The following is a 13,810-nucleotide window of genomic DNA, read 5'->3' on the forward strand; positions in this document are numbered from 1 at the left end:
AACAAAAAATTCTGATAACAAATTATATCTAAAAGAGGGTCTAAGGATATGGACACCAATCCTATTTATATCAGAAACTAGGAATGTAGAAATGGCGTGAGAACTATTTGAAAATTTTCCAACTAGATCCCGTTTAATCCACATAAAGACTACTCGACGTAGGCCAGGACCAGATCTGCAAACCCATCGTTTAGCACGGTCCACAGCCTAAACCTTCCTCAATCAAGACAAATTTAGGACCCGACTAAATCAAGATTGGGTCACAGGCTCACAGCCATCGCCACATCCCTAATTCGTCTGCTACAGTCATCAGCCACTTGTTTTAAAGATTGTGCATTGGACCTTTATCTACCTTATAATCCAATTACAACCCAAGATTTTGCTTTGCTTTTAACTTCTTTTGGATCCCTCCGACCACATCAGAGATCTCATTGGTCACATCAAATAAAACCCATCAGGGGAATAAGAATATTACTATTGTTTTAAAATTTAAAAAAAAAACACAAAAACAATCTCCATCAAACATTTCAAGATCTCACTATCTTGTTCTTTAAAAAATGTAATGTTTTGGGTTTTTTTAAGTAAAGGAAAAGTTGCAACTTTAGGACTAACCTCGAGAATGCAGAAAAAAGCAAAGGAGGGGGAAATCAAAATCAGCAAATGGGTTATTTTGTTTTTTGGACCAACGACTGGTCTCCTGCTTGCTTTGTTTTTGTGCCTGCAAGCAATATCCATACCTCAGTTTTTAAAATATGTTACTTTTGAGACAGAACCTGATGCTTCAGAATGTTCTAAGTTTGCATGTGATTAAATATATCTGTTAAAAAAATATAAATGATAGCAGTAAAGCAAAGGGCAAATTCAGAATCAGATAAAGATAAAGATCGTCCCTCATGAATAAATGAGATAAGGAAAAAGAGAAAATTGTGGTCTTTTAGAATCATTGCATTTGAGGATTAAGATCTGTGGATGTATCAACAAGGTTGGAAAAAAGCATTAAGAGGCATAATTAACATAACACACAATTTAATCTTGGCAAGCAAATATCGAATCGCTCAAAATATGACCTAATGGTATTATTTTGTGTGTCCAGACTATTTGAAACACATGAGTTATGCTCCATCAAACATAACATCTTTAGTAAATTTTACTCAACAGCAACGCAGGCTAAAGTGACTATGAGGAGTTATGCTATGGTTGTTTTTCGAAATTGGAGTTATATTTGTGAGAAGATATAAAGATGAAGTAGCACAAATAAACATGCAGCCGATGTTGTTGCTTAAAAAAGTGAGCTAGTGATCCTAAAGTGAAGGGTGGGAAGATCTTAGAATAATATAAAGAATCATTCTTAAAGAGGAAAAAAAATAATGTATTTGTTTCTTTTCGAAGAGGGTTGCTCTGTTGTACCTTTTCTTTGCCAAAGTCTCATGCTTTATATGAGTAGCTCCTGTAGGTTGTAGTAATGGAATAGTAGCAACGGTTTGCGTGGCCCACGGCTCCGGTCCGCTGTGTTCCTGCCATTTAACAAAACACCAAACAAAACCACTTTCCTTAACAACAAAGGAATTATTACATAGCCAGAACAGAATCCACAGCATTAAAGAGTGTAAACTTGAATGATTAGGATATATAAACCCATTAGTCCCGAAAAGTTAAAGCTATTGTATACTTCAAAGTACAATTCTGAAATCAAGGAAAAAAAAGCTTACGATGCGACGAATATGCAATGCCATAACCAGATAAGAAACCATTGAAATTTATTTAAACTATTTGAAATCAAGGAACTATAGCAGCCTAGAAATTGGCTTATAACCAATTCCAATGATTAGGCAAGGCAAAACTTATGGATGGTGTAAACAGAGGATGTCATTAAACATGTTCACGGGAAAAAGTGTTCAAGAAAGTATAAGGGTGTGTCAGTTTAACAATCGCCTTCAACGACGTGGCTAGTTAGGAGCCAAATTGGCCAATTTCCCAGTCAAGATTGGAATGACATAAATACGGTTAGACAAAAGCAAAGGATAAATGTAGAGATATGTAGGGAAACCAATGAAGAAAGATACTTAACTTCCCAGCGGTTTTCGTGTACTGAACTCTTTTGTACAATCATTGTCAGATTCTTTCATAACAGCCTTAATCTACTTAGATTTCCAAAGCAATGTTTTTTAAGTGAATCTAAATTCCCCCAGGGTCCCATTTTGCTTTACACTTTAAAGCTCCCTCAAATCCCAATAACCGATATATAACAGGACTATATCTACAGGGAGGAACACACAAAAATCAGAACTCAGAAGGGGCCATAATCTCATAACTCCTAACCCTCTCTCATTTCTTTGAAGAAAAGAAAGATACTCTGAATCTTCTTGTCTGCCTAAGAGCAGAAATGTTGGGTTCCAGTACAAGATCGATGCTTTTTCTTCTTGTCTGCATAGGATTGCTAGCAGACAACAGATATAAGGTCTCAGCCATGAGACATACAGAGTATTTCCTCAGACAAACACAAACAGATAAAGCGAGAGTTCAGCCAGGTGAAATTGCTAAGCACAGGAGCATCGGCTCTCAATTCAAACACACCCTTGAAGATCAAGAAACGCTCAGAAAAAACAGGCGACTTCTTGAAGAAGTAAACAAGAATAAAGTCAAAGATGAAGAGACGCAAGAACAAAAGAATAAGACGGGTGATGACTCATTCCAAGCAAGCAAGAGACGTGTAAGACGAGGATCAGATCCTATCCACAACAAAGCCCAGCCATTTTCTTGAGCGGCACAAGAGAAATCAAATACAGAAAAGGCAATATACTATAGAAATGCAAGAAAAAAAAAAAAAAAAGGGCAGAACAATCAAATCAACCTTATCAAGCTGGAGGTAGGTTACTCGGGTTTATTTTTCAAGTATAGGGTTTTGATAAGAACACACAATCTTGGGCAGTTGAAGTCATCATCAGAATGCAGAACAGCATTGTCCTGTTCAGATACACCAAGAGAATACATATTTAAGTAGTCTTCACTCTTTTGTTTGCATCAGTTTCTCGACAATTCGGTATAAAATTTTTGTTCTTTCTGCATTTGCTTTAACTTCACCAAAACATGTCTTATGTATATACAAAATCTCAAAAAAGTTTTGATTTGTCTACAACTTCATTGTGAAACCTCTCTTTCCCCCACAAATCCCATTTGAACTTAAAATGTATTCATCAAGTGAAAATGTAAGAAACTGGAGTTCTCTAAGCAAACCCCAGGAAGAAAACAAAAAAAAACCAAATCTATTGAAGTCAAATACACAATTCAATATCTTCGTAATCATGTGAGCTTTCCAACTCAAAAACGAATTGCCACAAAAAAAAAAAAAAAAAAAAAAAAAGTTCTAAAATTCAAAATCCTCCGTTGTTCTGAATGTTCACCACTACTCATGGATAAAACTCGGATCATTCATGACATAAAGCCGTAAGATCAACCTTCAAGCAATTGCAATAACACAATGATTTTACTGGAACTAAAGCTCAAAACGTATGCGCCATGAAAACGAAGACTTACAGTTCTACTACGAATACATCTTCCGGCAAGTTAAAACTCCGCCGTCGCCATCAGCAGTAACCTCATACGGCGAGGAGGAGATTGATATGCCACGCCACGCCACCGCGAGGAACGGTCAGCCACGACGGTTCAGTCGCCGAGATTCGTTTACCATTATTATTTGCTTGTTTTATTTGTAAGGCCCAGTCCATCAAAACATCATATTTGGGCCTAGCCCTTTAGATGTTTTTTACCCCGACCTTAAGCAAGCCTCAATGATTAAAGTTAAAAACACATGGTGATCAAGACATGAGTACAATACTAGTTCGAGTAGCTTAACTCTTCTTTAGTTACTAGTTAGTACTTTACTAGATCATATGTCTAAATTATTATTTTAACCTTTCAATATACTGTATAGTTGAGATCTTGAAAGTTATATGTCGTATAGTAAACGAATAAACGATATAGGATTCACAATATATGTAATTGTAGATTTTATTTTGTAGTATCAATTACCAAATTCATTTATCAAAAAAAATACGTGAAGAGAAAATGACCCGATATGATAATTTCGGCTACAATTTACTTCTTTTTTTTTCCTTCTCAAACCTCATCCTAGTGGCCGGGTTTGCGTGATGCGCGTGCTATTTTGGTCATTGACAAGATGCGATCGTGTTAGGACATTGTTCTAATCCGTCTTTATGATTCCAAATTATGTAATAGGCTTGAGTAAAGCAACTGTTAAATCAATGTCCCTGTCAACGAAATTATTAGCAAAACCATAAATACGATTGTTTTCTTTTATATTCTATGGTCAAAAGAACGCCGATTAATAGTTGCAATTAGGATTCTAATTACGCGTGATTGGTGACTAGGTTTCTCATAAACGACAAAACGTTACACCAACTTTACTATTTCATTGTTACTCCTCTCGCAAAGAATATTTTTATATCTCATTTTATCGATATGTATGAATAAATGGTGAATGCATCTTTTCCAGTGTAATATTCAGGGTGATCAGGCTCTTAATAATGATTTATAATCTATATCTCTTTCAATATACTTCTAAGTTAATTTCACGAAGAGTATCCAAATTCCAAAGCAAAACAATATCATTGTATGTTTCTTTTTGTTAATCTAATTAAATCTCTAGTTCGTAATAGAATAATTTCTACAGGTCGAATTTTACCATAACACTGTAAAACTGTAATTTGTAGTGAATGCATCATTTGTTTTTTTTTTTTCTCTAGGTGACTCATCATTAAAGTAACAATAGCTAGTCTCAATATTTTCGTTCAAATAATTATATTTTTATGCTGATAATAAAATGTATGAACGTTTTCTTCACATGTATATTAATGTTACATAAAAGTTACATCATTACACATTTGTAAAATAATGTAAACCACATGTAGTAAAACAAAATAATAACCATCAGTAAGCTAACAAAACATTACTTTATAGCGACATACACACTTTGTATAGTTTTGATTGAAATTATGTTCGTTGTAAAGATAAACCTTACATAACAGGAATTATCCAATATAATTGAAAACTGTGGGGTACTTAGAAGAGGAAGGCTTGAAGATAGACACACATAATTGTGACCCAAAGCTAATCAATAACGTAAACATGTTGCAAAGAAACACTAAATTGCGGCGCCACACTAATGACAAGAAGTGAGAATATATAAAAAGGTCGGTAAGAGATAAGAAGAGTCTCTCAAATGGTGGTTAAGGAATTTAGACATTTTATTTTCATGGTTAAATTACAAAATGAAGTTTGGCAATTGTCACAACAAAGGCAAAAGTCTCATTTGCTCCACTATTGGGGGCCGGGGTTAAGCATTCGTGCTAAACAAGTTTTTTTGAGGGGTGTTTTCAGTATATTAGCACAAGTCAAATATTTCACTAGAACACGTAATTACCTATATTAGAAATAAAAAGATTCAACTCTATTTTTTAGTTTAGACTATCATTATAGGAAATTTTACCACTTTTGACCTCTAGGCCGATAAGAAAATAGTCCCTAGACAGAATCAAACTAGAAGAAAGGTTAAAATGCAGTGAGGTGATACAATGAAATTTACAAAAAAGCATGGGGCAGTAACGTAAACTTTAGAAAATGAAAAAACTGTAAGATGTACAGTAGAATATGAAATTGCAGGGCAGCTGTAATTGTCCTTTAGTACGATGCATGTAATGGGCTTTTGCCACGTTTACACTTTGGACTCAATCCTTCAACTAATCCCATCCTCTCCTTGGAATATATTCTTTCTTAATTACTCTATTTGTTTCGTATATAATATAGTTCAATTTTTATTCTATATAATATGATATATGGTTCAGAAATTACCCATCTGTTCCTTTTTCTACCAACAAGTTACCCACTGGTGAAAGCTGAAAGACCCATATCTTACAAATGTCCCGTAAAATCATTGCGTTTTTTGATAAGACCTTAGATTCAGTATTTGTATACGTTATTCAAAGTGTATAGTCTATATAAACGTATGAATAGATATCAAAACTAGTGACTACAATATTCAAAAATATATATGTTTCACCAAAACAAGAAAAAGTAAAAAGAGAAAAATGAGTTGTAAATTTCTTTTCATTTTGATACAGTAAGTGTGTTCTTTCTTTTGCTGTATGTTTTGGACGTTTGTGAGTAAGTACTTATTATTTTCTCAAATCCTAACTATATTTCATCACTCTGCCATGTTCTTTACCGATATAATTACATCATCGTCACATGCACTTACTTGAATTATCTTTTTTTTTTAAAAATAAAATAAAAGAAGCCAAAACCTAATCTTCTTATTAATCACAAAGCAAAAGAGTTTAAGTAAACACACTATAAAGACAGAACTAAAGTAAAGCTATGGATTTGTCTTCCAAAACAAAACAACAACTTAAAACCTCTCTTCCCATCGTTGCCGGAGAAATGGGTGTTTGTTACAAAGAGTGTTTGAAAAACCACGCGGCTAACCTCGGCGGCCATGCTCTCGACGGTTGCGGCGAGTTTATGCCGAGTCCCACCGCTACTTCCACCGATCCTTCTTCTTTCCGTTGCGCCGCTTGTGGCTGCCACCGTAACTTCCACCGCCGTGACCCTTCCGAGAATCTCAACTTCCTCATCGCGCCGCCGATTTCCTCTCCCTCCGGCACTGAATCGCCGCCGTCTCATCACATCTCGTCACCCGTTCCTTGCTCTTACTACACCTCAGCGCCTCCTCACCACGTGCTTCTCTCTCTCAGCTCCGGCTTCCCTGGACCGTCAGATCAAGATCCAACGGTGGGTAGGTCAGAAAACAGCTCAAGAGGAGCAATGAGGAAACGGACGAGGACCAAGTTCACGCCGGAGCAAAAGATCAAGATGAGAGCGTTCGCTGAGAAAGCAGGTTGGAAGATCAACGGCTGCGATGAAAAGTCGGTGAGAGAGTTCTGTAACGAGGTTGGGATCGAGAGAGGAGTTCTTAAAGTGTGGATGCATAACAACAAGTACTCACTTCTCAACGGCAAGAACAGAGAGATCGAACATGGTCTGTGTCTGAACACAACTCACAGCTGTAACAATGATGGTGATGGGTCTTCGTCTTCTTGAAAGAAAGATTCAAGATTTGGGTAAAACCCGTATTAGGATACTTTAATTTGGGAAAATATGAGCATTAACCGGTTTAAAATCTTATGATAAAGTTTTTTTCTCTAACATGTTAATCGATCTTGATATATATATATATATATTTATGAAGTTTGATCTTTTCTGTTTTCACTTTGACAGAGATGTGTTCAGAGATCATGATGGTTATGATAATAAATGAATTTTTATTCGGAGGGTAACTTAAAAAATCCAATTCGATCGATAGACCATTTCTAATTATAGTAAGTGCATAATCCCTAATTGTGATTACAGAAATCAAAAGATTCGTTTGTTTGTTTACATTGCTTTATTATTCAATGTTATCTTCTGTATTATTGGAAATATAATCACCTGAACTATAGAGAAAGAGTAAGTAAAGTTTGCTTAATGAAGATACGACGACGTGGTTTAATCAAGATTTGCAACAAACTATGGCGTGGCAGAATATAATTAGGTCATCTGGGCGGCATATTGTTGTTGTTAATTCATTAGTATATTATATACTATATGATATGTATGATTTAAAGTTATTAAAATGCGGGCTTATCTCTTTCCATTTAGGGATAAGCTTTGGCAATAGCAACCTTGCTTATTTATCCAAATTAAGAATAATACAGACGTTACGATTATAAAAAATATCTACTCTGGTTTTGGGTTGGCTCTTCCCACACCACTAATATCTATGATTCTTCATTTTATTTTCCTACAAAAAAGATCATCCTCATGTATTAACGAATCACAGCGAAATGCTTTATCTCGTATGCAGCTCAATGCTGGAGACAAAAATATTTCACCATGTAAGGTACGAAGTAATGAAGACCAGACCTGAACAAAAGACAAGCCGGTACGATCCGTGCCAGAAAGACCAATGTGTATATGGCAAAAGCTTTGTAGATGACTAACAAACATGTTATTCATGATAATTTTATGGTACCTACAATATATTTGTTTGATACAACAAACGTATTTTGTGGATGCGCATAATTTTCATAAATTATCAGTAAGTGCATATGGAAGGATGTTTGAAATTTTTGTGTGTTACTAAATTACAAATTAAGATTCCTTTAGATGTTTATTGGTACGATGAATGAATGTAGAGGGACAGTCGATATCATTAAGGAAGGTTCACACATTTTATATGCTTCTATGGAGCAGTGGAGGGTAAGTCGATATCAATCAAGAGATAGTTTCAAACCTTATTTAGAATGATACTAAATTGGATCTCCGACAAAACATTAATATGCTTCAAAGTCCAAACTGTATAGATTAGCTCAAAGTTAAATTCAAATATCACAGTGATGGTTACATATATATTAGCTGTGAAATTGTTGGGTGAATTTTTTTCCGTTTATGCATCGTGAAAGAAAAATAAATTGTATAAATTCATCGTTCTATCAATTTTTAAAGGCCAAAAGTTCATAACTTCCTTGTCAACATTTTTTTGTTTTTTATTTTTATTTTTATAATAAGTTTTAAACTATTACGTATGGAGAGGAAAAAACTAAAGTTTAATTTCTGGTTTTTTTTCTCTACATTTTTTAATCGTTATTTCAATTTCGAAATTTGTTATATTAAAACATTTTTAGGTTATACCCAAGCTGTTAAGAACGGAATTTTAAAAACGTTTTAGAATTCTAAATAATCTAAACCCCTAAATTATTATTTTGAGATGATATTTTCAAATGATGTTTTTATCATAAGGTTTTTTCCGTTGGAATTACAAAGAGGAAATAATTATTTTTCAAAAGTCCATTATAGGCTTATAGCTAAGCCCGTTTGATATACTTTTGTTTTTCGAGACCTAGACCCAATAACACACTAAAGGACACGGTAATCTAACCAAGTATGAGGGATCCGATCTTTCACCACCCAAGTCTTGAAAACGTAAACCGTTTAGGCATACCAGGATCGAAATGAATAGATCAGAATCCGGTTCAGTGGGGATCTTGCATCCAGAATCGATATGCATAGAGTGACAGTGGGAAGGTTGAGCCGAGCCATAGTCAAGGCAGCTCAGGAAAACTCATCATGTTGTGAAAGGACACTGATAAGTTGACCACCATGTTGAACGAGTGACTCTACTCGACCGGGAAAAATAATTTAGGAAGGTAAAACAAAGGACTTTATTAAGATAGCCAAAGATCGGCAAGTTACAATGTATTCCGTTATAAACCGGTCGACTAATTACAGAATAATCTACTCCTGATATGACTATTAATATTTAGAACTATAATTGGATTGTCTCCAGACTCCTACTCCATGTTACTTGATGTCCTTCTGCGTGTCTCAGCTTCGGTATTTATAGTTGATAGAACGTTTCATCTTCATACCTCGGGATCGATGTGGCACCGCCTCAAAGCTTAGTCGGTGACTGTTTCTTCGTGGGTCGTCGCTTACTAGGCTGTCTGTCTTATTGGGCCTTCTAGAAACTCTGCTGGCCCGATAAGAGTTATCCAGCCAATCAATGCTTCCAAGGGCCATGTTGATGCCGGATCGATTATGCATTTTATGTGGCAAGTGTTGTCTGGGTGCATCTCGATCTCGGCAACCCTAAGACGTCGGGGTATTGCTTGTGACCCAGGTTGTGCAAGATGTGAGGCTGAAGAGGAAACAATAAATCATGCGATTTTTCGGTGTCCCCCAGCCCGCCAGGTTTGGGCTTTAGCTTATGTGCCAGTTGGACCAAATTCCTTTCCCACAGAGTCTCTATATGCCAATGTTGATCACTTCTTAGGTTCGTTAAATCCGGGTGCGCAGGTACAGGCTTTCCCATGGCTCATGTGGTATATTTGGAAAGCGAGAAATGCTTGCGTTTTTGAAAATTTAATGGAAAAACCAGAGGATGTAGTGAGGTTAGCGGTTGGAGAAGCGTTTTCCTGGTTACAGGCTCAGGTAAAGGAGGTGGAGGAGGATCCAATACCAGTTCCCAACCCTGCTTGTGCTCGGGGAGTGGGGCGATTAGGTCACCTCCCTACTAGTTACTCAGGTTATCGGTGTTTTGTAGATGGATCGTGGAAAGTAGGCGATGTTTTTGCGGATGCAGGATGGGTGTGTTCATCCTTTCAGGACGCTTTCACGACGAGGGGTGCTGCCAATTTCCGGCGTAGTCTTTCCCCATTGCATGCTGAAGTAGAAGCTTTTGTTTGGACCCTGCGGTGTATGATTGGACACGACTACCGAGAAGTGGCTTTTTCTACAGATTGCTCAGATTTGGTGAAGATGGTGTCTTCGCCTCAGGACTGGCCGGCTTTCAAGACCTACCTCGACGATATGAAGATGGACATGGAAGAGTTCTCCGTTTTCTCTTTGTCTCTAATTCCAAGAAGTGCAAATGTAATTGCGGATTCTTTGGCACGCCAAGCGCGTTCATCTTCGCAGCATGTGCTGTTTGTAAACGATTTTTCCGCCAATTGACTCATATGAGCTGATCTTTTTCGTTGTCAAAAAAAAAAAAAAGGCCATGTTGACTGTTTCGTATATGGGCCAGGTGGAAGGCCTGTTAAGGCAGGGTGAAACCCATATCCAACACACCACATGGAAAATATTTTTCATCTATCTAGCTTTGTGTTTGTGTGAGAAATGATTGTGAAGACAAACCTTCCTTGGGTTTTGGAGATGTATAACGTTCATTGTCATATGTTTGAAAAGCTTTTAAGATATTTAAGACCATCTTTAGTAGAGAAACGGGTAAACGTTGCTAAGAGAACTAAAAAAAATATTTTTATTATACATATTCCTTTTTTATTTATTTATTAATATATATACTACTGAGTAAATGACACATGTTTTTTTACTCTGAGAAATGTTTCTCTTGGTTCTCCACCAAACAACGTTTCCTCCTGTTTTCTCTTCTCTCTCTTCGTTTTGTTATTTTTTTAATAAAATAAAAGCAATTGCATGAGCATTCTCCGATGGGGCTGCCCTAAGTAACCTAAACCCATCAATAGACCATAATTTAGTCTGAGTCTAATCTTAACACATAATTTTAGTAAAGATGATTCTCAAAAATAACATCAAAACTTTTTTTTTTCCAAATTTAGAACAATATTTCTAAAATTCTAAAAATAACGATATATTTCAAAATTAATACATAAATACATACAAAAGTCAAATGATTAAATTGATTTATAGAATAATGTTTAATAATTGTCTTCATCGATCGTCATCAACGTCATTGTCATTAAAAAGTAACGTTAAATAGTTTATGATTAAAATTTGTTTATGAATAAATCACATATCAAACAATTCTACATAATTTCATCCATTTTATATAATTTAATGAAACATAGAGCAAAACTTTACCTTCCACGAATGTTTTTAAAACTAGATCAGAAGGTGAACCGAAAGTCTTTTAGATCACTGAATTAATTAGTTGGACCGGTTGAACCACATGTCAATTAGTTTATTAGTTTGTTTACATTTTATGAATATAACATCCGTTTTTCTTTAAATAGATGAACAAATATACATAATTAAGTAATAAACAGCTAAAATTAAACTTTAAATGATTAAATAAAATAACTAAGTGATTTTTTTTTATAAATAATAACATTTATTTTTAATTTGGTTTGAGTTTGAAATGTGATAAAAATAAAATATTTTAAATTGATACTGACTCGTCGGTCCGACCCGTTGGTTCAACCACCGGTTCATGGGTTTTTAGCGAGTTTTCCGGTTTTTAGCGAGTTTTTCCGGTTTTTACGAGTTTTTATTTATCCGGTTTTTAGTTGCAATCCAAATCAAAATGTCTACCAGGTCACGGTTAAACCGGTCCGACCGACCGGTCTGGTCCGAGTTTAAAAACATCGCCTTCTTGACAATTTATGATATCAAACATCCACATTTGCTTGTTTTTGTCCATTCTGTTTTTAATTTTTAATTAACAAAATCTCTACCACCATACATTAAAAGAGGATGGATACGTCAGCATCTAGTGAAACACGTGTAGCCTTGCATCGCTATTGCACGTTGAAAATGAAACCAAAATGGTGATCAATTTGCTTAACACCTACGAGAAAAGGACTAACAAACGATGCGAGTCGCATCGAAATTAAAATTGGAGTTTTGAATTTCAGCAAAAAATGAGCATCCGCCAAATATACTGCATTGTCAATCAACTTTTAGACCGTGACTTGTGTTTGGACGGTTGAAGGTCAAACTTCCACGAAATTATCTTACACTTACACATACCCGAACCCATCAGTACACCTACAAGTGTCCACCATAATCTATACACAATATAAAATTGCTGATATTTTTCGTTGGTCGCATATAGGCATGTATATTCCGGGCTAGGTCGTGATCCCATCTTACCTTCAGCGATCAAAATGTCTAAATTTTCTAAACAAAGAAATTTATTAATCAATAGCTTATATAACAAAAAAAACGACTTAGAAATCCAAACAAAAAAATACATAGTTTACATACAATGTTTTTCTTTATTATGTGGTAGGATTAAAATAATTTATTATATGTCTTAATAAGTATGATTGTATGTTAATTTATCCATAGTATTCGAATTATCCATTTTTCTTAACATTAAACCCAAAAAAAAAAAAACTATCCATTTGAGTACTATTTTTTTGTTCTAAATTACTCAACACCGAATCATAACTTTTTTAAGTCATAAGTTTTAGGTATTCGAAATACTAATATCTTACTCCCTCTATATCATAAAAAATGATTTTCTATGATTTTTTCTTGTATTACAAAGATTGATTTTCTATATAATTTAATCAATAAATGCTAAGAAATTGTGAAATTCAAAAATCAATAAATGAGAATTTAAAAGTTTAATGGATTACTATTGGTTAATAATTATAAAAATATGTTATTATAAATTAAAAATACATTTATAGCTAAACATTAAAAAAATTTCTTAATTTACATAAAAAATCCTAAAACATCATCTATTCTGATACAAAAGGAGTATCTTTTATATGTAGTAGCCCATCATATTCATGGATATATTGTAATTATATTAATATTTATCCGATATCTATAAGTCATTACATGATCTTTGACTTATTCACGCAAAACTTACAATACAATTTTAGTAAATAAAATTGGGTAAAAAATTGTTTTAATTTAAAAAATTAGGCTGAAAGATGGGTTTAATTAAAGAAAAACTACAATTGTATAAAAGGAGTTGGATTAAAAGATGATTTTAATTAAAGTAAACCTCACATTATGACTCTTTAAAAGATGATATTTTCTTTTCTGACAAAAAAACAAAATAGATGATTTTTTTTTACCTTTAATTAAATGAAACAGTTGAAACTCCAAGAGACAAAGGGCAAGTGAACCAATGAATGTTTGAAGCAAAGTGAGAAATGGACAAAGAACCCGAGAAGCAATGTAATAAGTTTGACTCTTTGAGTTCTCCCACGTTGAACATAGTCCGTTCTCCGAGACAAAGTGAACAAAAATTTGAGAAAAGAATACTATTATTCGAATAATTTTAATTCAAATCCTAATGTATTGGTATATCGTAATATATAGAGTATGTTACCAAAACAAAAAACTTTATTCTCTGTTCTCCGGTTCTCCCTTTCGGACATCTTAAGCACAATACAAATTCTCATTTGAAAACCCAAAAAAGAAAAACAAAAGACAAACATTTATATCAAAAATTTCAAAATTTAATGAGAAAGCAAAA

The 13,810-nt window shown here is 34.5% G+C and overlaps 1 protein-coding gene, 1 long non-coding RNA gene and 2 pseudogenes across 6 annotated transcripts; 3 read left to right on the forward strand and 1 right to left on the reverse strand.

Annotated features, from left to right (window-relative positions):
• Positions 1-445: 445 nt before the first annotated feature.
• Positions 446-3,686, reverse strand: LOC104701597 (uncharacterized). 2 transcript variants are annotated; one of them, XR_015560824.1, is made up of 4 exons: positions 3,535-3,679; positions 2,852-2,964; positions 1,408-1,514; positions 446-718 (listed from the first exon to the last, which is right to left on the reverse strand). It is a non-coding gene; the product is annotated as an uncharacterized LOC104701597 (long non-coding RNA). The 2 variants fall into 2 exon arrangements; XR_753844.3 differs by lacking the exon at positions 2,852-2,964 and having other exon boundaries at positions 3,535-3,686.
• Positions 2,277-2,858, forward strand: LOC104701596 (CLAVATA3/ESR (CLE)-related protein 45 pseudogene; annotated as a pseudogene).
• A 2,570-nt stretch (positions 3,687-6,256) lies between the features above and the next one.
• On the forward strand, positions 6,257-8,180 carry LOC104701598 (zinc-finger homeodomain protein 11 pseudogene; annotated as a pseudogene). Of its 3 annotated transcripts, none has more exons than XR_015562803.1 (3): positions 6,257-7,136; positions 7,294-7,394; positions 7,919-8,180. The product of XR_015562803.1 is annotated as a zinc-finger homeodomain protein 11 pseudogene, transcript variant X1 (transcript). The 3 variants fall into 3 exon arrangements; XR_015562805.1 differs by lacking the exon at positions 7,919-8,180 and adding an exon at positions 7,515-7,731; XR_015562804.1 differs by lacking the exon at positions 7,919-8,180 and having other exon boundaries at positions 7,294-7,494.
• A 55-nt stretch (positions 8,181-8,235) lies between these two features.
• On the forward strand, positions 8,236-10,566 carry LOC104704770 (uncharacterized). Its single transcript, XM_010420802.2, has 2 exons — positions 8,236-8,313; positions 9,553-10,566. The coding sequence occupies exons 1-2, from the start codon at positions 8,236-8,238 to the stop codon at positions 10,564-10,566; spliced, it is 1,092 nt and encodes a 363-aa protein (XP_010419104.2).
• Positions 10,567-13,810: the final 3,244 nt, after the last annotated feature.

Source organism: Camelina sativa, chromosome 7, assembly GCF_030686135.1.
Source record: "Camelina sativa cultivar CO46 ecotype springtype chromosome 7, ASM3068613v1".
Lineage (NCBI taxonomy): Eukaryota > Viridiplantae > Streptophyta > Magnoliopsida > Brassicales > Brassicaceae > Camelina > Camelina sativa.

Bases quoted from the DNA above. Each gene is read 5' to 3' on its own strand.
- LOC104704770 (XM_010420802.2), top strand. From the start codon at position 8,236: ATGAATGAATGTAGAGGGACAGTCGATATCATTAAGGAAGGTTCACAC. The intron at 8,314-9,552 runs GTAAGTCGATAT...GTCGCTTACTAG, and splicing joins CTTCTATGGAGCAGTGGAGG to GCTGTCTGTCTTATTGGGCC.